At 36.6% G+C, this 22110-nt stretch overlaps 1 protein-coding gene across 1 annotated transcript; it reads right to left on the bottom strand.

Annotated features, from left to right (window-relative positions):
- Positions 1–6670: 6670 nt before the first annotated feature.
- LOC150077994 (uncharacterized) lies at positions 6671–16086 on the bottom strand. Its single transcript, XM_090385229.1, has 5 exons — positions 15970–16086; positions 11377–11502; positions 10426–10619; positions 7981–8075; positions 6671–6818 (listed from the first exon to the last, which is right to left on the bottom strand). Coding segments are annotated over exons 1-5 (480 nt in total). The 5' UTR covers positions 16034–16086; the 3' UTR covers positions 6671–6817.
- Positions 16087–22110: the final 6024 nt, after the last annotated feature.

Genomic DNA, 22110 nt, shown 5'->3' on the forward strand with positions numbered 1-22110 from the left:
ATCCAGTTGCAATATGCAACATTCCTATTTTGAACAACCTTAGCAGATTTATCGAGAAACCAAGGTTTAGATAAAGGACGAGAATTTAGAGAGAAGTGTGGAATGATCGATTTCATCCCTAAAAGAATAATTTCACTGACATGATCTGAGCAAACATTAATATCAGAAGATATAAAACCCTAATCCAACCAAGGAAAGAAGAATAGAAATCTTGTTGAACATCTAATTTTGCATATTTGTAATGCCAAATAACACGAGGCTAGAAATAGTCACGAGAGAACGGCTCCTTTAGTGAAGAGACCATTACCAATTTGTGATTGGAGGTGCCCAGATGACCACGCGCTTCGACGGTATTCTTGAAAGGCTTGTCCTCGAGAGAAAGATCAAAAATATTGGTTACCTCAACTGGTATTCTGGTAGGTAAAAAAAAAAAAATGAAACACTAGGGCAACCCGGAATATGCCTTCATCGTCCCAAGTTTATTTTGTTTGTGCATTGGATGGATTCTCTCCGATTTCCGTGTTGGTGAAAAACCCTACTGACGACAAACCTGAGTTTGTGGGGGAGGAGTAGGGAAATATCGCCATTTTTGCCTGAGACCGACTACTCACCTACGGAGCGTAAAAAAAAGCCCATAAAATCTCTTTGACGGGATTCCAACCCTGGGTTTTACCACCTCGTGTGGGAATGACGGTGAATATACCACTGTGCTATTCAAGCAGGCATTCTAGTAGGCAAATGTACAATCTGTGCAAAGTTATTATTAATAAAAGAATTCTCAATATTTTGAACAGCTAGGTCCGCCGACTAGAAAATGGAAGCCGTTGGCTTTGTGAACATTAAAATCACCAAGGAAACTTACTTCACTGTTATGAAATTTGGACTGAAGAAATCCAAGTTTCAAAGAAAGGAAGTCATTGAGTTCCTAGAACGATAGAAGCATCAGTTATACCAGAATGGGATAGAGAGATTTTAAGCCAGAGAAGATCGATAAGAGGAGATTCTACGTTAATAATAATACTGACAACTGTCCCCTTTGAAGTGCCAGGAATCGTGCAGAGAATAACTAGGATAACTATGATGAGCAGCGGTTGAATCGACCAATAATTGGATTCTTTCAGAAAACTGAATATAGCTTGGCATTTTTAGGACATCACTGAGATTATGAGACCAGATATATTTGTAAAATGACTTTTAGCGCTTGGTGAATACAGGGTGGCTACATATTATTCATCTGATTATGAAGTTCGATTAAAATTTTATTGTAGCAAATACTGTAAAACGGTTTGCTGAATTTAATAAAGCGATTCGAAGAATTCCTTATCGTAATTTCTTATCACATAGCAAACCTGCATACAGGCAATTTCTGTGGCTCGCAGAATGTCAAGTCGGTAGTTAATTTAAACGGCGTTTTGAAGAATCCTTTGAAAAATGGAACTAACTACCTCTTCATCTATCGGGTCTTTTAATTCTGTGACGTTAATAACCTTATTTTCAAACAACGAAATCCCCAGATGTGATCCCTAGGCAGCACGAGGAGGCCATAGAATGGGACTCTCCCGGCCGATCCATCGTTTAGCAATATTTTTTATCATTCAGAAAATCGCCCACATACAAGCTCTCAGCGTTATTGTACCTCATCTTGCTTATGGAATACATGTGGCTGCATACCTTCCAGCTGAGGTGCTATCTAACTGCAACAAAGCATTTCAATATATTTATCATAATAAAATTTTCATCGAGCTTCATAATCAAATCAATAATTATAGACGCTCTCTGTATTGAATGAACTATAGAAATGAATATACTAATGAACTAATTCCATTTATGATATAAACCAGAAACGCTGAATATTTTAATATTTGTTTGTAAAATGAGAGCATTAAAAATTTACCCATCATCAGGATAGACGAAAAGCGATTCAATATCTTGCTTACCAAATGCAGAATAATAAAATTCTGATACAACAAAGTTGAATCTTTATCAATTCGATGATGTTAACGAAGATGCACACAATCCTATTGCACCCTGGGAATAAAGAAAAAAAAAAAGAATGGAATACTCTTAATTAAAGGAACTGTATTAAATAAAATATATACACTAATAAATAACTGCTATACATACGAACCTATAGCTCCTATTACCCCTGTATATTTAATAATTAACCGCTATATACACTAGTAATTAATCCGCGTGTGCGAAGTGCTTGTTTTTACTGTTATTTTTTTATTGTACAAAAACAGATATTTATTAAGTTAGAATATCCACTGTAGTTGAATTCCCACAAACGTCTCATTAAAGGAACACATCTGGAGTGATCAGTGCAGTAGCACAAACAGTTTGGGTGACCGTGGTTCGAGTTCGCGTAACTGCTAATTTAGCAGTTACGCGTGGTGATTAGCGTAATCACCACGCGTAAACAAAATCAGAATGCTGCTGTTGCTGAGTAGGATTGTGGACAGTGAGTACGAATTCTTGGCAGTGCTATTTAATTATTATTATTATTACGAATAAATTATATAAAGTACATAAATTAAATAAATTACATTGTATTGCATTGTATTATGATTAAGCGCATAATGCTCTATTCAGAAAGAAACATTTACGCTGATGAACCAAAACATTATGACCAGCCAGTCGTTATGCAAATTGAAGCAACTGCTTGTGAACTGCGGCGCGTGCGCGGGTCCGAACACGGTATAAAAAAACACCTGATATTGAGCTCCGTTAATCAGTGTTGGCCTTGTTCTTCAGTTGGGAAAGGCAGAGGAGTTAAACGAGTTTGACAAAGACCAAACTGTAATGGACAGACGACTGGGTCAGAGCATATCCTAAGCGGCACGGCTGATGTCGTTTTCAGTCGGTACTAACCACGGTCAGCCGTGGTTAGTACCGACTGAAAGTGGTCCAGGGAGGGAAAACCCACGAACAGTCAGCGAGGTGTTGGACGACCACGGCTCATCGATGCTCGATGTCTGTGAAGGCTCTTCCGGAGTGTTCATGGAAACAGAAGGGCGACTGTGGCGCAACTCGCCGATAACGGGGTAATGTGTCACGGGAGGTGTAGGATATTTTTTTTTGTTGTTTTTTTGTTCCTTGTTCTTTTCTTCGGTCTCCAGGTTCCCCCATACACCGCTGTATCATCTGTACTAGGCAAATTCCAAAGCCTGCTGTGTAAGTGTAATGTAGGTTTGCAAATGTTATGTTATGTTTGTAGTGCGCCTGCACCTGGCGACTTCGCAGTCACTGGAGGCGCTCCAGAAACTATCCAGGACAGGTCTCGCACTGGATTTTCCAGAAAATTCTAGAGAAGTCAAAAAGAAACATTGTTCAGAAGAGGAAACAGTTGGTGAAGGAAGGGGAAAGAGGGGGAATCCTGGAGGATCAGAACGAACCATAAACTTGACAATCTTATTCAGGGTGCGGGCATCGTCAGATTTGTGAAAACCCAGAGACTTGCCTGGTTAGAACATGTTTTGAGAATGGATGACAGCAGAACAACTAAGAGTATAGATGAAATGGAACCCTACCGGTAGGCGGGCAAGAGGAAGACCACAGAAAAGATGGATGGATAGATTCATCAATTAGAAGAGGAATTAAAGTTCATGATAATAAGAAGTTGAAGTTTGACTTCTGGTAGGGCTTACTGGTGGAACGTCATTGAAAAGGCTAAGACCAAACCTGAGTTATAACGCGAGAAAAAAGATAATTCAGCCATAATAAACAGCTGCGGTTCTAGATTAATTCGTGTACCTTAAAGCGATTACAGTTCCAATCTAGAAAAGTGAGATCGGCCGATGGTATTCCCTTAGAGAAAAGTGATCGCAAATGTCACTTTAGATATTAACTCTGCATGTTATACATTAAATGCATGTTCTCATTCATTTCCACTATTCACATAACAAATGTGCATAATTTCAACACACTTTAAATTCAAAAATAATTTAATTTTTTAGCGCAAATTCAAAAATAATTTAATTTTTGCCCACAAAGGTATAATATTAATTTAAATAAAAGCGCACCAAGAGTTCCTCTAAGGATTCTACTATTTACCTGAAGTCCAGGAGGGAGGTAGTAACATACATAAATGTCTAATTCTAGGTTGAGAGCTAGTTCTAATCCTTTACACTCTTTTCCATTGCATGTAATGTTTTTTACTTCACAATCGGTACATGGACCACCACTTTTAGGACATGCTTGCACATTCCCTAAGATACGTGCTATAATCCCAAGGACTCTCCCCAAGACTGAAAAAAAAAAACGGAAATGGCTCATATTTCAATTTACATCAATAAAAAACTTCTGAAAAGAATTAAATTGTTAAGTGATATATTCAAAACAAAAATAAATAAATAACAATTGTTGCTCTAGCTATTTTGCAAACGCAAATTGTATTCTTCAAAAATGTGGAAGATGAATCCTTCCTTGAGTTTTCTTAAATGTGTTTTGTATATTTACGATATTTATTCTAGTTTTTCGTAATGTATATTCTAGTCTCATCATTAGATTGTTAAAAAATATAATATGAATTTTTCAGAATTGTCCGAGAATTTTTCGAAAATAACATTTGCATTAGGTTGTCTTCGTTAACGATCTAGCGATTACTTGAAACCATTTGTTTCAAGTAATCGCTATTTGTAGAGAGCACCCTGATATGGACCCTCCTTGTTTATCATTACGAACATTTCAACTACAGTGTCTCGAATTTAATGCTTGCACACTACTTTTAAATTTAAGAAAATTGTTTTATAAAACTTAAGCAAGATAAAAACTAACTTACACAATTAAACAAAAAAAAAAAAAAAACTGCTCTATTCGTCTATCTGATTAGCTTGTCAAAATATAAATTAATAGATAGTTAAAACTCCCTACAGTAAATTATGGCATCTTCTATACTCTATCCTGATATGAAGGCGGTTTAACATTGCGATTTCAATGTGATTTTTTTAGTTTATTGTGATTTCAATAAACTAAAAATATAAAACAGAATAAGGAAAAGAAAGAAAATTGGCATCAGTGGCTCTAATGCATTATTAGTTTTAGTATCAGCAATGGCCACATGGTGCAAGGAAGCCTTATGCTACACCAGCCAAAAAATAAAAAAATAACAATAAGAAGAAAATTAATTATAATTAATAAGAGAAAAGGAAATAGACAACCTATGCGTTTACCTCCTCCCGTAGGTAATTATCCAGCTGATCTTTAAATTTCCCCAAACTATCAGCCTCTACCACCCATACAGTTAACACTATTCCAGTAATTTATAACTCGCTGGATAAAATAAAACTTCCTGCAATCCCGTCTAAACATTCCCACCCGTAACTTAAAATTATGGGCCCTAGTTCTAGAATCATTTATAACCATGAACATTTTGTCCTTATTCATTTTGCTTATGCCTCTCAGAGCCTTAAACACCTCAATCAAGTCTCCTCTAAGATTTCCTAGTTTCGAACTCTGCAACGCACATATTCGAAGTCTTCCTCATATGGATGCACTTTTCCAATCTCAGCAGTTGAGTAACCCATCTTTGTACCCTTTCAACAAACACAATGTCTTTCATTAGGTGCGGTGTCCATACTTGAGCAGAGTATTCCAAGTGTGGCCTAAGAATAGCCTTATATAATGGGATTATGACTTCCTTATCTCTACTAGCAATTGCTCTATAAATCAACGATAATAAACCATGGGCCTTCCATGCAACCAGTCTACAATGCTCAGAGTAAAACTGATGCGCTTTAAAAGGAATAGCTGACAAAGTAAAGTTGTGCTGCTTCTGAAAGCATGAATCTATAACTGGCAGTGTCTTTCGGCCTGGTGAAGCCAGTTATTTTAGTTTTAATTGTCAGGCTTGTGCCAGTTGAAACACCAGTTAAATCGCTGTTACGCAGCACAAGTGTCCGCACAGAGTCAGTGGAATTATCGTCATTAAATTTTAAATAAACGTTGCTGATAATTGTCTTCGCCTGATGCAATAATTTAACATCTTTAGTGAAAATTTAGTGCCTTTAGTGAAAACCTCAGGGCATTTTACGCATTGCGTGAAATGCCCAGATATTTATTACGTATCAATCATTTCTCTAATTTTTACTAATGCTGTATGTATTAAATTCTCGAATTAATTGGTTAATTAACATTAAAAGATATAAAATTTTTAAAGCCATTCTGGGATTTTTGGTTTCTTTATTTAGAGTGTAACGCAGAGAATTTAGTAGCCAATAGCGTTTAGAAATCAGGAATCTTTTCTCGTTTCATCGACAATTCTAAAATTTCGATTTAGAAGTAGCTTACTTTCTACTTTATTATTTAAACTTTGTTGAATGGTATCTTAATCTGACACCCCTTGCTTATTATTTCTTTTAATACAGAATATTCATTTTACCACGTATATTATTTAAAGAAAAATAGACGTCATTATTTAACAAGTTATGCTTTGCACATTTTTTCTGTTCAAACATTTTTTTTTTTTTTTTTTTAAATAATGTTATGGTAATTGAAGTTAGCGCTACATCTCCTTAAACGTCTATGCAAGATTAGCACAGACTTTTATGACGATCAGAATACGTATCAGAAAGTGAAAATGTTGGAAGTAAACCAAATAAACATATTTTTGAAATATTTATTACTGCATTTAATTCAAAATGAAATTACAAATGTCGTTAGGAATACAGTGGAAGTTAACACAAAATCAGCAGTAAGTCAAAAAGAGGCATGTGCTATTTTCTTCCTTCTTCAAATATAAAAGTATTTGATCTCTTATAGGGCTCTGTAAATTGGCTCCATTTCGCTGTTGGATCAAATACAAAGTATCAGAGGGAAATCTGGAAATAAATAAATACGCATTTTATTATTTCAGCACATTCACAAAAAAATAAAAATTAAAAGAAAGTTTCTATCTAATATTATATTTGACTATGGATCTACGCTACATTTTAACAATTACACAGATAGTAAGAACCTCTTTACGAGGTATGTTAATGCAAATATATTATGGAAATTTGGTTATTATATAAATGTAAGGTATACTCCAAATGGAGAGAGAGAGGTGAGGTTCAGATTTGATAATCTCAAAATTAGTTTTTATTCACCTTCATTGAACATAAAACAATTTTGAATCTCACTTCATCAATAATTTGATTAAGCACCACAGTTGCACGTTCCTACAGTTCTGTGTGCCGCCTTGTTGTTTTAATAAGTGCATTGCACTTAGTCGATGCCAGACATGTGGAATATCGCTTCTTTACTGAAAACGTCAGAGAGAGCTCAACTTCGTCTATACGGTTGAGATCGTGAGCGAATTCTACTCGTTGTGTTTTGTCGTGATGCTTAATTTCCTGGATGATTTGCACTTTGTATGCTTGAATTTTAAATCTCTTGGGAACCACACTGTGCAATGTTGTTCGTGATATTTGCAACTGTTGCCATGCCAGGCTGATAAATTTTGGCTTCTAATAAACACTTCTCTAATTTCCGATACTTTTTATGCAGCTGCTCTAGGGCTACCTGCTCCTTTCTAATGCAGCACAGTGCTGACTTCTTGAAACTGTTTAAAAAGTCTGCCTAGGTGGATGGATCGTTCTTGAATTCTCGTCAAATATCTCTTTACAGTCACTGGAAGTTTGGTGTCTCACAACCACAACAAGCACATTGCTCTCTCCTGAACTGCCGCCATTTTAATATGATGTACTGTGGAAATGCTTGTTGGGATCAAAGTGGCCAACCGCACGAGGTAAAAATAAAACTTATTGAATGGCTTTCATAACAGCAACAAAGCTTGGCAACATATTTATTACAATAAAATTTTAATCGAGCTTCACAATGAAGTCAGTAATTTATAGACGCTCTCTGTATTGGTATTAATGAACTGATTACATTTATGATATAACGCAGAAATCAAGAATATTTTCGTATTAATAAAATGAGAGCATTAAACAATATATCCGTCACCAAGCCAAACGAAAAGCGATTCAATATCTTACTTACCAAATGCAGAATAATGCAATTCTGATGCAACAAAGTTGAATCTTTATCAATTCCAGGATATTAACGAAGATGCACACAATCAGTTCAAATGCACCCTGGAGATAAATAAAAAAAATCGATTTACTCTTAATTAATGGAATTTTATAAAAAAAAAATATACTTCAATTAATAAACGCTATATACTGTAACCTATAACTCCTATTAACTCTATATACTTAACAATTTGTCCCTATATACACTAACCTATGAATCCTACAATCTCTTTATACAATAATAATTAACCCCTGGCTGTGAAGGATTAGTACAAACAGTAGTATTTTTTTTTTTCGTTTTACAATAAGCAGTATTTATTAAGTTAGAATAACAACTTCTGTTGCATTCCCACAAAAGATTCATTATGTGGAACAAATCTGGAGTGGTCAATTTTGTAGCACAAACAGTGTGATTGGAGCGTGGTTCGAGCTCCAGTCTGCTAAATTATGAGTCACATGAGCTGCTAACAATTGTATTATCACTGCTATTAACGACTGTATTCGTGACTTAATGTAAACTCCTGTGATCTGGTGGTAGCATTGTAATAAAAAATATAAATGAACCACAAGATTTCAGATGGAGGTGATTCGAATGCTGCTTTTACTTTCTCAGTGGTATCAATTCAAAAGAGTACTGGTCGGTGCTATTTAATTATTATTATTGTTGCTGTTTTATTATTCTTCCCAAGGTGGTGGTTGTTATGTCTGGTGTTACTGTTGGTCGAGGAACTCTATGACTATCCTACAGGTGTTCAGGATTGCGACATTCTGGAGTTCCTTGTAGGTGTTCAGGATTGCGACATTCTGGAGTTCCTTGTAGGTGTTCGCTGTGAGATCTATTGCTGCTAGACTGTTATGCAGGGTCTTTGGCACCATACCAGTGGTTGACAGGTTGATCGAAATGGTCAGGTTATTATTGTTATTATTATTACTATTTGTTTTATTATTTGTAATACAAATAATGCGCATTATCTGAATTATTTGTGTTACAAGCCACCATCAGAATCTATAAAGTAGTTTTCGGCAATTAAACAATTAGATAAAACACACAGCAATAATTTTTTTTGGTTAAAACATGGAAGGATTTATGTAAAGAAGAATGAATCGTCAAGAGCCATAACAGTTCAAAATATCTGCCGAAAATAAAATAGACTCATTTATTCCGTATAATTGTAATTTTTTGAAACGTAGAGCTAAGCTAAAACTAAGACATAAGGTTATAGTTTTTGAGGACTCACAGATTTTTATTTCGCCTTTAAATTTTTGAATAATCTTAATATTAAAGCTCTTATAGTTGATAAAGGTCAGCTCTTTCTCTTAATTTTAAATATCAGGTTATCCAGAAAACAATTGGATTAACTTCTTGCAATGAAAGAATATATTTCATGTATAGTTTTAATAGATATTAGCATAAAAAACGATGAAATTATTCAATATAACATACATGATTATGACAAGATGTATATGTTGAGAGAGTTTAGGAGAGGTGGAGGTTTTTTTTTGTTGTTTTTTTCTTTCTTGTTCTTTTTTTTTCGTTCTCCAGGTTCCTCTATACACGCTGTATCATCTGTACTAGGCAAATTCCAAAGTCTGCTGTGTAAGTGTAATGTAGGTTTGCAAGTGTTATGTTTGTAGTGTGCCGGCACCTGGCGACATCGCAGTCACTGGAGGCGCTCCAGAAACAATCCAGGACAGGTCTCCCACTGGATTTTCCAAAAAATTCTAGAGAAGTCAAAAAGAAACATTGTTCAGAAGAGGAAATAGTTGATAAAGGAAGGGGAAAGAGGGGGAATCTGGATGATCAGAACGAACCATGAACTTGACAATCTTATTCAGCGTGCGGACATCGTCAGATTTGTGAAAAGCCAGAGACTTGCCTGGTTGGATATGTTTTGAGAATGGATGACAGCAGAACAACTAAGAGTATAATGAAATGGAACCCTACCGGTAGGCGGGCAAGAGGAAGACCATAGAAAAGATGGATGGATGGATTCATCAATTAGAAGAGACCTTAAAGATCGTGATAATAAGAAGCTGGTAGGGCTTACTGGTGGAACGTCATTGAAAAGGCTAAGACCAAACCTGAGTTATAACGCGGGAAAAAAGATAATTCAGCCATAATAAACAGCTGCGGTTCTAGATTAATTCGTGTACCTTAAAGCGATTACAGTTCCAATCTAGAAAAGTGCGATTGGCCGATGGTATGTCACTTTAGATATTAACTTTGCATGTTATACATTAAACGCATGTGCTCATTCATTTCCATTATTCACATGACAAATGTGCATAATTTCAACTCTCTTTAAAATACAACAGCGCAAATTCAAAAATAATTTAATTTCTGCCCATAAAAGTATAATATTAAATTTAAATAAAGCGCACCAAGAGTTCCTCTAAGGATTCTACTATTTACCTGAAGTCCAGGAGGGAGGTAGTAACATATATAAATGTCTAATTCTAGGTTGCCAATTAGATTTAATCCTTCACACTCTTTTCCATTGCATGTAATGTTTTTTACTTCACAATCGGTACATGGACCACCACTTTTAGGACATGCTTGCACAGTCCCTAAGATACGTAATATAATCCCAAGGACTCTCCCCAGGACTGAAAAAAAAAAAACGAAAATGGCTCATATTTCAATTTACATCAATAAAAAATTTCTGAAAAGAATTAAATTGTGAAATAATAAATTGTTAAGTGATATATTCAAAACAAAAATAAATAAATAACAATTGCTGCTCTAGCTATTTTGCAAACGCAAATTGTATTCTTCAAAAATGTGGAAGATGAATCCTTTCTTGAGTTTTCTTAAATGTGTTTAGTATATTTTCGTGACTCACAATGCTGTCGATATTTATTCTAGTTTATTCCTAATGTATATTCTAGTCTCATCATTAGATTCACATCCAAAATATAATGTGAATTTTTCAGAATTGTCCGAGAAGTTTTCGAAAATAACAGTTGCATTAGGTTGTCTTCGTTAACGATCTAGCGATTACTTTATTTGCTTTCTTTATGGGCATTTTACGCCATGCGTGAATTGCCCAGATATTTATTACGTATCAATCATTTCTCTAATTTTTACTAATGCTGTAGCAGAACTTCTCGTATTAATTGGTATAGATGAGGTTTCACTGATCATATAATTATGAATTTAGTGCTATTTTTTTCCAAATCTTCTTAGCAGATACAAAAGCTCTTCTAACTATATTGTCTTGCTTAGCAAACACAATCTAATTTCATCCCTCCCATAGAAGCTAACGGTGACTCACTTTGCTGTCGAATTAAAGAGTAAGAAAGAAAAAAAAAACTATTCATCATATGCAATTTTCTTTATGGATAAAAAAATAAAATTTCTTACTTCCAACAAGTCGGACGCAGTGCACTTCTCCGGGTTTCACTTCGCATGGAGGAGCTTCAGGGTTGCACTCTGGATTCGCGGGACAAGGTTCATGGGAACATTCTTTAACACTCAATGGATCACTAGCTAATAAGAATAAAAAAAGAAGCAAAATTAGTAAGAATGAATATTGTGACTGATATATACTGTACATATAGTTTTTATTTTTAATTTTTATTATAGAATTAAAGGTTCTATAGTCCTAAATATTATAGGACCAATAGTACTTAGTATCGTGCTTGGGTTGGTGGGTGAGAAGATGAAAGCAGATATTTGTTGACATTGGACTTGAACTTCTGTAGACTGTAATTTTGAGGAAATACGTATGAAGGAAGGTTATTCCAGAAACCGGCACCTCAATGAATAAATGAGGAAGATGAAAAGTTGGTTCTGTGAGTTTGAAGTTGGACAGTAAATGGATGGTGGCTGTTGCGGCACGTGTTCGGACTGTTTTGAAAGAGAGAACGGGAATTATAGAAGCCAATTCAGAAGAATAGTGCCCATGGAAATATCTGTAGAAGAGGCATGCAGCTGAAACAGTACATCTATGAGACAGAGAGTGGAAAGATTCTGTTAGAGGTGAATCATTAATTAACCTAACTGCCCTCTTCTGAATGGAATCAAGAAGCTTCACAGAGGTTTTGGGAGCACCACCCCAGATGTGGGAACAATATTCAATGGCAGGGCGGATTTGCGATTTGTGTAGAGTGAACAGCTGTTTGGAAGTAAAGTAACGCCGAGGGCGAAAGAGAAAACCAAGTTTTTTATATCCAGACGAAGCGATACATGTATTTGTAATGTACTTGTACCAAAAGAGATGAGAAGTCAGTGTAATCTCCAAAAGAGATATTTCATTTTGCCTAGAAATCGAAGTGTCACTAAAGATAAGCATAGGAGCAGAAGAATCCTTTTTGCGTGATATAAAACAAGACTGAGTTTTGAAGGATTGAAATCAACTAAGTTGTCTTTGCCTCACTGGAGAATTACCTGGAGATCGGCATTTAAGGACTTGGTAGCAGTTATTCGAGAATTTGAAGTTGATTGAGTAGGGCAAGTTTTCTCAAAACGAAAAGTGGAAGGCAATGTGCTATCATCGGCAAAACTATAGATAGGATTTCCAGTCAATGGAAGAAGGCCCTTAATATACAAGCGGAAAAGAGTGGTGGAAAGAACTGTACCTTGGCGGTCACCGTCATTATAGGAGAAGTGAGAAGACAGAGAGCCATCTACCATAACTCTCAGTGAGCGATCACAGAGAAAACTGGATAACCAATTACAAAAAACGGATGGGAAAGCATAAGATGAAAGTTTGTTTAGAAGACCTTTATGCCAAACACGATCGAAAGCCTTTGAGATATCAACAGAAACTACTTGCGTTTAACCGAATCTTTCCATTGAATTAGTCCATAAATGGGTAACATAAGCCAGAATGTCACTAGTGAATCGACACTACTGTAATCCATACTGGCGATCGTTGATCAGACGAAAGGTTTCCAGCTAGGTTTAAGAGTTGGTGGTTAACGAATTTCTCCATTACTTTAGAAAGAGTAGAAGTAATTGTAATGAGATGATAATTGGATGGAAGGGATTTTTACCCTTTTTAGGAACACTGCTGGATATGATCAAATTTTCAAGAAGAGGGAAAAACACCTCTGGAATAAGAAAGTGAAAAAAGCCGGCAAAGAAGAGGAATAAGTTCAGGAGCAGATTTTGAGAAAAAATGGAGAAACACTATCGGGACCTGGAGCTTTCTTAGCATCAAGATTCGTCAAAATCCTTCTGACATCCCTTTGACGGAAGACCACAGGAGGCACTGAATGGAGCATGTTGGGAATGGAGGGAGGTGTTTTACCAAAATGATTAATACATCAATTGGAAGAAAAATGGGATGCTAGTAGGCCAGATTTATCCTTGGCTGAAGTGACAACAAAACCATCTGGTTTGGACAGAGGTGGGAGCAGAGATGGGCAAACGTTGCTGCCAATAGCTTTGGCAAGAGACCAGAATGCTTGGCTACAATTAGGGCAAGAAGCAAGTTTTCTACTCTTAGATGGTTCAAATTCTAGTTTGGACTGATTAATAACTGCTTTACAATTGTTGCGGCTTTGGTGTAGGAAGAAAATTAAACTGAAGAATTAGATACAAGCCAATTACGATATGCAACATTCTTCTCTTGAACAGCCTTAGCACATTTATTGAAAAACCAATGTTTAGATAAAGGACGAGATTTTAAAGAGGAGTGTGGGATAAAGGATTCCATTCCTGCAAGAATAATTTCGCTGACACGATGAGCAAACGTTGACATCAGAAGTTTTGAAACAGTAATCCGACCAAAGAAAATAAGAAAAGAAATCTCGCAGGTCATCCCATTTTCATTCTTGTAATGCCAACCAATACTAGGTTGGGAATAGCCATGAGATAAAGGCTCTATTGGAGAAGAGACAATCATCAAATTGTGATCTGAAGTGCCTAAAGGACCTCTCACTTCTACCGTGTACTTCGAAGGGTTGTTTATGAGAAAAAGATCAAGGATGTTGGCTGTATGATTAGGATTGTCCGGTATTCTTGTAAGTAAATGAAAAATCTGTGCAAGGTTATTAGTAATTGCAAAAGCCTCAGCATCGCAACAAGTTGGGTCGGTGTGACTAGAAAACGGAAGCCGGCTGGAGTTGTGAACATTAAAATCACCAAGGAAAATTACCTCTCTCTTAGGAAAGTTGGATTGGAGAGAGTCAAGTTGCAAAGAGAGGAAGTCAAAGAGCTCCTTGTGATTAGTAAAGTTGGGAGGACAGTAAAGACAACAGATAAATTTGACACAATGAGATAGAGAGATTTTAAGCCAGAGAAGATCGAAGAGAGGAGATTCCAAATTACCAAGTTTCTGACAGGGAATATCCAAACGGACATATGCACAAGTACCACCTTTGAGGCGAAAGGAATCATACAGCGAATAATTAGGGCAACTGAGATGAGCAGTAGTTTAATCAACTGATAACTGAGATTCTGTCAGAAAAATTAGATGGGGTTTGGAAGAGTGCCACTGGAAATGGATATCGTTCAGATTAGAATTGAGAACACGTATATTTGGGAAATGAATTAGAAAGTGTTTGGGAGGTTTAGATATTTTCGCAGATAAGCTTGCTCTATTAGTTTTACAATTCATGGTGTATTCAATAGTAGGAAAAAGTGAGTGGGACATGCTGTATGAATTAATGAATCTTTTCGATATGGCGTACACATGGTAAGAATATACCCAGATCCTTGACATAACGTAGCCACGACCATGTCCCCCTTCACACACACACTACTCGGACTCCCTCCATTCACTATCTGGCAGAGTAGAGGTAGCAAGATTATACACTAGCTGATCCGGAAGCCTCCTAGAGAGTTACCAATAGGTTCGGTCCAGTGTACTAACTAGCGGCCGACCTGCGAACACCGTTTTAGAGCTGTACCCTCGAAATGTAAGGAATAATGGATCTTACCACGATGTTCATCATAACCTCAAAAGTCATCAATCATACTGCATGATGGAAGAGATGTGGAAGGGTTGACCAGAACTTAGCTCCAGAGACTAAACATGGGTTCCACCACTTCAAGCCTCCAATAAGCAAAATGGTGGCATTGCACCGGTTGATGAAAGTCATCTACCACCTAGAAATATACAGATAACCAATTTCAAAAAAAACAGTTGAAAAGCCATAAGATGGATGCTTGTTTATAATACAATTATGCCAAACAAGATCGAAAACCTTTCAGATGTCAAGAGCAACTGATTGTATTTCACCCAACTGTTCCGTTGAATTTGTCCATTAATGGGTTGCGTAAGTCAGAACATCATTAGTGGATCGACACTGACGGAATCCACACTGGCGATTATTGATCAGACTGAAGGTTTCTAGGTAGTTTAAGAGTTGGCGGTTAATTTATTTCTCCATTATTTAACAAGATTATAGAAGTAATTGCAATGGGACAATAATTGGATGGGAGGGATTTGTCACCCTTTTTAGGAACAGCCTGGGTGTGAGCAAATTTCCAAGCAGAAGGAAAAACACCTTTGTAATGAGAAAGTTAAATAAAAGGCGGCAAAGAACAGGAAGAAGTTCAGGAGGGCAGCTTAGCATCAAGATTAGTCAAAATCCTTCTGACATGCTTTTGACGGAATACCACAGGAGTCATTGAACGGAGAGTGCTGAGAATGGTGGGAGGTGTTTTACCAAGATCATTAATACATAAGTTGGAAGAAAATGGGAGGCTAACAGGTGAGCTTTATCCTTGGCTGAAGTGACAATAGAACCATTTGGTTTTGACAGAAGAGAGTAGAGGTGGGAGCAGAGCCTGGCAAAAGTTGCGTTTAATAGCTTTGGCAACAGACCTTAAGCTCGGCTACCGTTAGGGCACAAAGCAGGTTTTCTACTTTTAGCCCTTTCAAAATGTTTTAACAAAGCACAATCAATTCATGAATAATTAATTCAGATTTCGCCCTGAAAAAAAACGGTACTCAGCTTAATAGTAATGTGAAAAGAGGAATGGAACTAAACTACAAATATTTACCTGCACATTGATATATCAAAACGAAGAATCCCGTCACAAGAGCTAAGCCAACGAGTCCCTTCATGGTTGATGGTTGAAATAACTTCGATCCAGAGAGATTACTAACGATTCGCAAGAGCTACCTGGACTGTGTTTCACTAAGATTCAGCTGTCTTTTTAAAGCAATGAGAATGATACAGCAGCCAATGAAACTTTACCACACACACGCTGTTTGAAACGAGTACGAATTATATATTCATGAGATCCATTCTCATGACTCATTCTCTTACATTCACGTATATTATCTGGCAGGATATTGCTTATTTCGCCTTGGAACGCATTGACAATTATTATTTTATTAATTTGGTGTGTAATAAATTTTAATTATAAACAAGAACGTTATGGGTATGTATGGTGCTCTGGATGGTACTTATCTGAAACATCAGTAAAAGCACTGCGTACAAAAGAATATGCATCTATCAAGCAATGCAGCAATAATACCATACATCATTTTCAATATTATATTAAAATGTCTAAAAGCATGATTTATTTTGTTAAATTTCATTCTGTTTTTTATTTCATGGGAACACAAAACTGTCTTGTTTTTAAATGAGGTATTTTCTTCACTTAATATTCTCTGCCTCATGCTCCTCGCAGGCGGTGGTCAATGGCATAGTTTCTGCGGTCTATTTCTCAGGATTGAATTTCACACCAACACGGAGATTACAGCTCCTTTTTGCTGGTCATTTGCGCATCGGATAGGGGATTACGATCCCTTTGCTATTGTCTCGAGTTAGAACCTTAATCTGCTAGTCCTTATTTTATTTTTACTATTATTATTATTATTTTTTTTTTTAATGTGGAGAGTTTAAAATCAAATTCTCCCGTGTACCTTTCCCCACCAATATCCTCTAACCGGTTATAATGTATTTTATGTTTTCGTTTCCATATACTGTGAATTACGAGCCATTAAACCTTTTGGTGTTTAATAGAGGCCGGGTGAACAAAACAGCCTACATTTCATTGGAGCAACTCCCAAAAGTACAAACGTGCTGGTTGACAGACACCACGCGAGTTTCTGAGTTTCAATGTGGATGGGCCACTGATTGTGAAAATTCTACAAATATATGATAAAACCTTTCTTTTTATCATTGACTGCTCTCATTAACCTTCGTTTGATATTTTTTATTGGGTTTAGCAAATTATAAAAAAAAAAAGCTATGCGACTATCTCAGTTACAACGGTGGATGCTAATTAGTAAAAGTTAACAATTTTCTAGTATATAAAATATTTAATATTGTGAGATGTATTTTATGTGAGATAAAAATAAATTGAACCAAAATGACTGTCCACGGTAGGTATAAATTAAAAGGAATAATAATATTAAATTTTAACAGCGGCCAGGTGAAATTATTCTCATTGTTTTTATTTGAGCTATTAAATTTAGCGTATGAATTTGTTTGAACATCACTTAAAATTTTAAGAAACTCTTATCTCCTACTCCACAATCACTAAGTGCACAATTCCTGAGTACCAAACACAAGTTGTAGTTTATCTGTTCTGATGGTGCACAAAAACAATAATGACCAAAAGCCGCCAACGTCAACCGTGAAAAGACAGAAAATACCTGGAAAAGAGGGAGGAAGTGTCCTGATACACTTCACGATCAACAGAAAACAGCGATAACTAAGCTGAAGGATTACTTCCAGAAAAAAAAAAAAAGAAAAGAAAAAACAGCGGCTCTCTACCAGGCCATAAGGAAGATAGACAAGCGGCATATCCACTCAATATATGCATGGAGTCCCCGCCTGCCCAGATGGCATAAACGAGGCTAGAAAGTTTGGGAAAAAAGACACTCCATGGCATCCACTGCAATTACCTCCATCAAGATCACATAGATAAAATGGCTTCCAATACATGACTCATGAGCCGAATGCCCTTGCCAAATACTGAAAGATTCATGTTCGCCCTCCAGGACCAGGTAATCAACACCAGTAACTATAGAAAATGCATTGCCAAAGAGCATTGAGTGTCAGGTGAAACAGTTAGACGATGCTACCTCTCCTCAGAAACGATCCAACAAATCACGGCAGGATTCAAGATGATCACCCAAAAATTCGTACAGTCGTAGACACGAAGTAGCCAGGATAATGCATCAGATGCTAGAGAGGAAATAGCAGTTGCTCAAATAAAGTATAAGTTATTACAAGCACGAGCCCAAACCTACAAGCTCTAGGACCGCACCATACGAACGGACATGACCATCCCTCACAAGAGACTGGATATAACCCTTGTCCACAAGAAGGAAAAGGCTACCTGTCTAATTGACAGAGCAGTGCCGAACACTGGCAACCTGCAGAAAACCCACGAGGAAAAGATTTGACATTTTATATACTTGCACTCAATCGCATACGAAGTAATCACTAAGACCTTTAAACAGAAACGGAGGTCATCAAGTTCCAAATACCGTTAAGGTCTTTGAAGCACCCACAAAGGACTACAATAAAAATTAACATAAAGATTGTTTTAGTACCATACAAAAGCCCATAATTCTGTAAAAAGGTAAAGTGCAGCCATTATCAACCCACTGCAGGATGCAAGACTCCTCAATAATTCATGCTGAGGGAAATGGACCATAATCTGCCACGCTGGTCCAGTGCGGGTTGGCAGATCGACCGTATTTAGCAGTCAGGGGCTTGAACCCCAGTCTACTCAAAGAGCGTGTACTACTGCACTCCCGCTCCTGACCACTCAGCTACAGATTGTCTCCTGCCGCTAGCATAAGGTCTTGGGCAGGACCCATAGCTCGAAGACATGATGACAGATGGACTAAGAAAATAACAGAATGGTACTCAAGAGGAGCTAGTAGAAAACCTGGAAGATAACGACGGAGATGGACAGATGAAAGTCATGAGTTTGTGGATAGTAAATGGATGGCCATTGCACAAAACGAAGGAACTGGAAAGTTGCTGGAGAGGCCTTCATCCTTCATCCTTAAATGATGATGATGACATTTAAGAGTCATCGGCTGGCGTTAAAACCTTTTAATTTTCAGATATTAACAAAATTCATGGATAATAATATAACAATGTTTTTATTTTATTAATAACAATTACATATCGGTTACTGAAAATATTGGTGTGATAAATGACTAAAGTAGGATATGTAATTTTTAAATTGAAGAGATTTTAGTTTGCGATTAAATACCATCTACAGTTTTTCCATTACGTGGAATATATATCGAAAGTTTTGATGACATGTCTAAGTTGAAGAGTGGTTTCATAAATGTGCAGGATTATTTTCCAGCCTCAGAGATTAATTTTAAAGAAAAAAAAAAAATACATTCAATCTGAAAACACCATGTGACTTGAAACCAGATGCGTTTTCGAATTAACGCATTTCCCAGTTTCCGAAAGTTTTTTTTTTTTATATCTTAAAGCCTTATTATTTCTTTTTTCTAAATTTCTTACATTCCAACGATATGCTGTATGTCCACATAATCTCATTTGTTACGTGAGAAAATTTCCTTGATCACATGTTCATGTTTTCCACTATCCTGAAAAAAATACCGCAATTTTCAGAGGTTTAAAATGTTTCCTCTAATATAGAGGTAAGATGAAGCTTCGTGCAAAATTTCATTAAATTTGGTCCAGTAGAAGATAAATTATTGTTGCCATCATAGACCAGAACAAGACCAGAAAATTACAGAAAAAAGGCTTGGTTTGAACACGGGACAAAAAGGTTATGGTAAATTTTTTTAACGAATAGAAAAGAGGGATCGTTAAGAGAATTCTTGCGATTGGTGGAGAGTCCTGTGGGAGAAGTTTCAAACGACGGAGATAACGTTGAAGGTCGTGAGTATGGAAAAAAGAGAAGTGGCTGAAAGAGTGATCGTGGAGGAAGAGTAAAGAAGTGGAAGGAGAGGGGAAGGACCGTTGTAGCAAGATGAAGAAGATAATAAGAAAAAATGGGGGGGATGAAAGAAAGGGGCAGTGAAGCGTAGAGGACGCGAGAACATGCGGATTGAAGGTGATTATGTTTTTTGGAAGTTTGGAAGGGTGGGAAACATGTGCCTCGAAAGATTAAGGTTAAGATAAACTTGCAATAAAAGGAACAACGCCTTGTCCGGCATCGGAGGGCAGTTACGGGTGATTGGCTTTCTTAGAAAAGTGAGCCAAGATGGGAAAGAAAACCTTGTCCGGCATCGGAAGGCAGTGAAAACGGAAGAGTGGGAAACATGCGCATTGAAAGTTGTGCAGATATGTGAGCCAAGAAAAGAAAGAAAGCCTTCTCTTGCATAGGCAGTGATAGGATGATCGGCGACCCGGGCAACATAATCGCAAGCTGTACCTCCAACGTTTTTGTCATGTAAGAGCCTACACTTGTGTCTAGGGTCCGGCCCGTTCAGAAATGGCCAATTGTACAGATATGTGAGCTAAGAAAACAAAGAAAGCCTGTTAGCCACTAAGGAAAGCAGAGTGCACAAGAAATGGAAGGCAGTCATCGGGTGATCAGCGAGCCCAGAAACGAAATCTCAAGCTGTACCCCCGATGTTTTGTCGTGTAAGAGATTACACGTGTGCCTAGGGTTCGGCCAGTTGAGAAATGGCAGATATGTGAGCCAAGAGGTCCGGAAAATTATTTGAAACAGATTCAGGAGAAAGCAGATGAAGGAAACCAAAAAGGAAACCTTAGAGGAGAGCCTGGAGAGCCTAAGATGAAAGCCTGAAACCTTCCTGGTGAAGAGGAGAAGGAGATAGCAGTAGGTGAGGGATATATATGAAGTATATTCTAAGTTAACAAGGACGGTTAGTAAAATATTAGGGTAATTAATGAAAGGGGATAGTACTAGAAAGTAAGTGAAAGATAAATTATCTCTGAGGTAGATATACTAACAGAGTTTATTACGTTAAAAAAATATTCGTGTGTGAGGAGAATGGAGGTAAAAGAGTTTAAGAAAGATTCTGAATATGGTGCAAATGATAGATTATTAAGTTAGGTGAGCAAAGCAGTGTTTTAAATATGGTGTTTTAATAGATGAAATTGATATACAAATAGCTATAATGTGGTAGAAAGGAAGCAACGGGTTGAAATAAAGATTCTGAATATGTTTTAAATCATATATAATTAAGGGATATGGGCAATGCTGAATACAGTGTTTTAAGTTATGGAAATTTGTGTACAAGTAGTTTAGCTGAAAGATTAGTAACAAGTAGGGAATTTAGGTTACTGAAGATTGGTCTACAAGTATATTGTACCTGTGTGGTTAGAACAAAGAGCTGAATGATGAACGTAGCAGTTTCTATTATTACTATATGAAACAGTATTGTATCCAGGAGTAAATAAAATGGGTACATTGAACGTATAACCGTTAGGAATTAATTAGGAAATAAGACCAGAAGAATCAATCAGGTTTTTTATATAATTGTCAAATCAGATTAACTAATGAACGGAAGCTGTAATAAGAATAATAAATGCACGGTATCTCTGAGTCAACAACTTTGTATATTTTGATCATATGCTATCTAGTTCAGTTGTGTATTATGTTGTATATATGTATGTAATAAATTTCATATTTTGTTTTCACTTTGAGCCTTGTTCTGCTAAATAACACTCCTTTTCTTGCCTAGTTAAGAATTTGCTCTACAACAATTTGGTGAGATAATGCCGGAAATTGATTAAGGAAAACCAAAGCAAATTACCGTCATGATCCTGAGAATCGTTTTTAGTGTATTATAATCAGGTGGCAAAAAGTGCGGCCTTGAGAGGTGTGAGGACACCTAAGAAAATCTAAATAAGTTTAACCAAGGAAAGGAAAAATAATAACAAGGAAAAAATAAACTAAGAAATAAATAAATAAAAAGAATTTAAATTCCCTTCACCCGCCCCCCACACACACACTCCTATCCCTAATTTAGAAATCAGCGAAGTCGCAGTGATGAATCTATGTCGTAAGCTGCCACTAGAAGACATGCGATTGGCAGCTCACTATATTAGCAAAGACAAGCGACAAAATTTTGGAATTGCGATTATACCTAAAAACAATATTCTCTCTCTGTCTAGGATGTGCAACTTTAATAGTTCAACATTATTTAGTGATATCCAAATTTAGGTAATTTCCTTTCATCTTAGGCCATTGAATGTCTCATTTAATAACTGGGTC

This window comes from Mastigoproctus giganteus, chromosome 11, assembly GCF_048544385.1.
Source record: "Mastigoproctus giganteus isolate SK-2022 chromosome 11, ASM4854438v1, whole genome shotgun sequence".
Lineage (NCBI taxonomy): Eukaryota > Metazoa > Arthropoda > Arachnida > Uropygi > Thelyphonidae > Mastigoproctus > Mastigoproctus giganteus.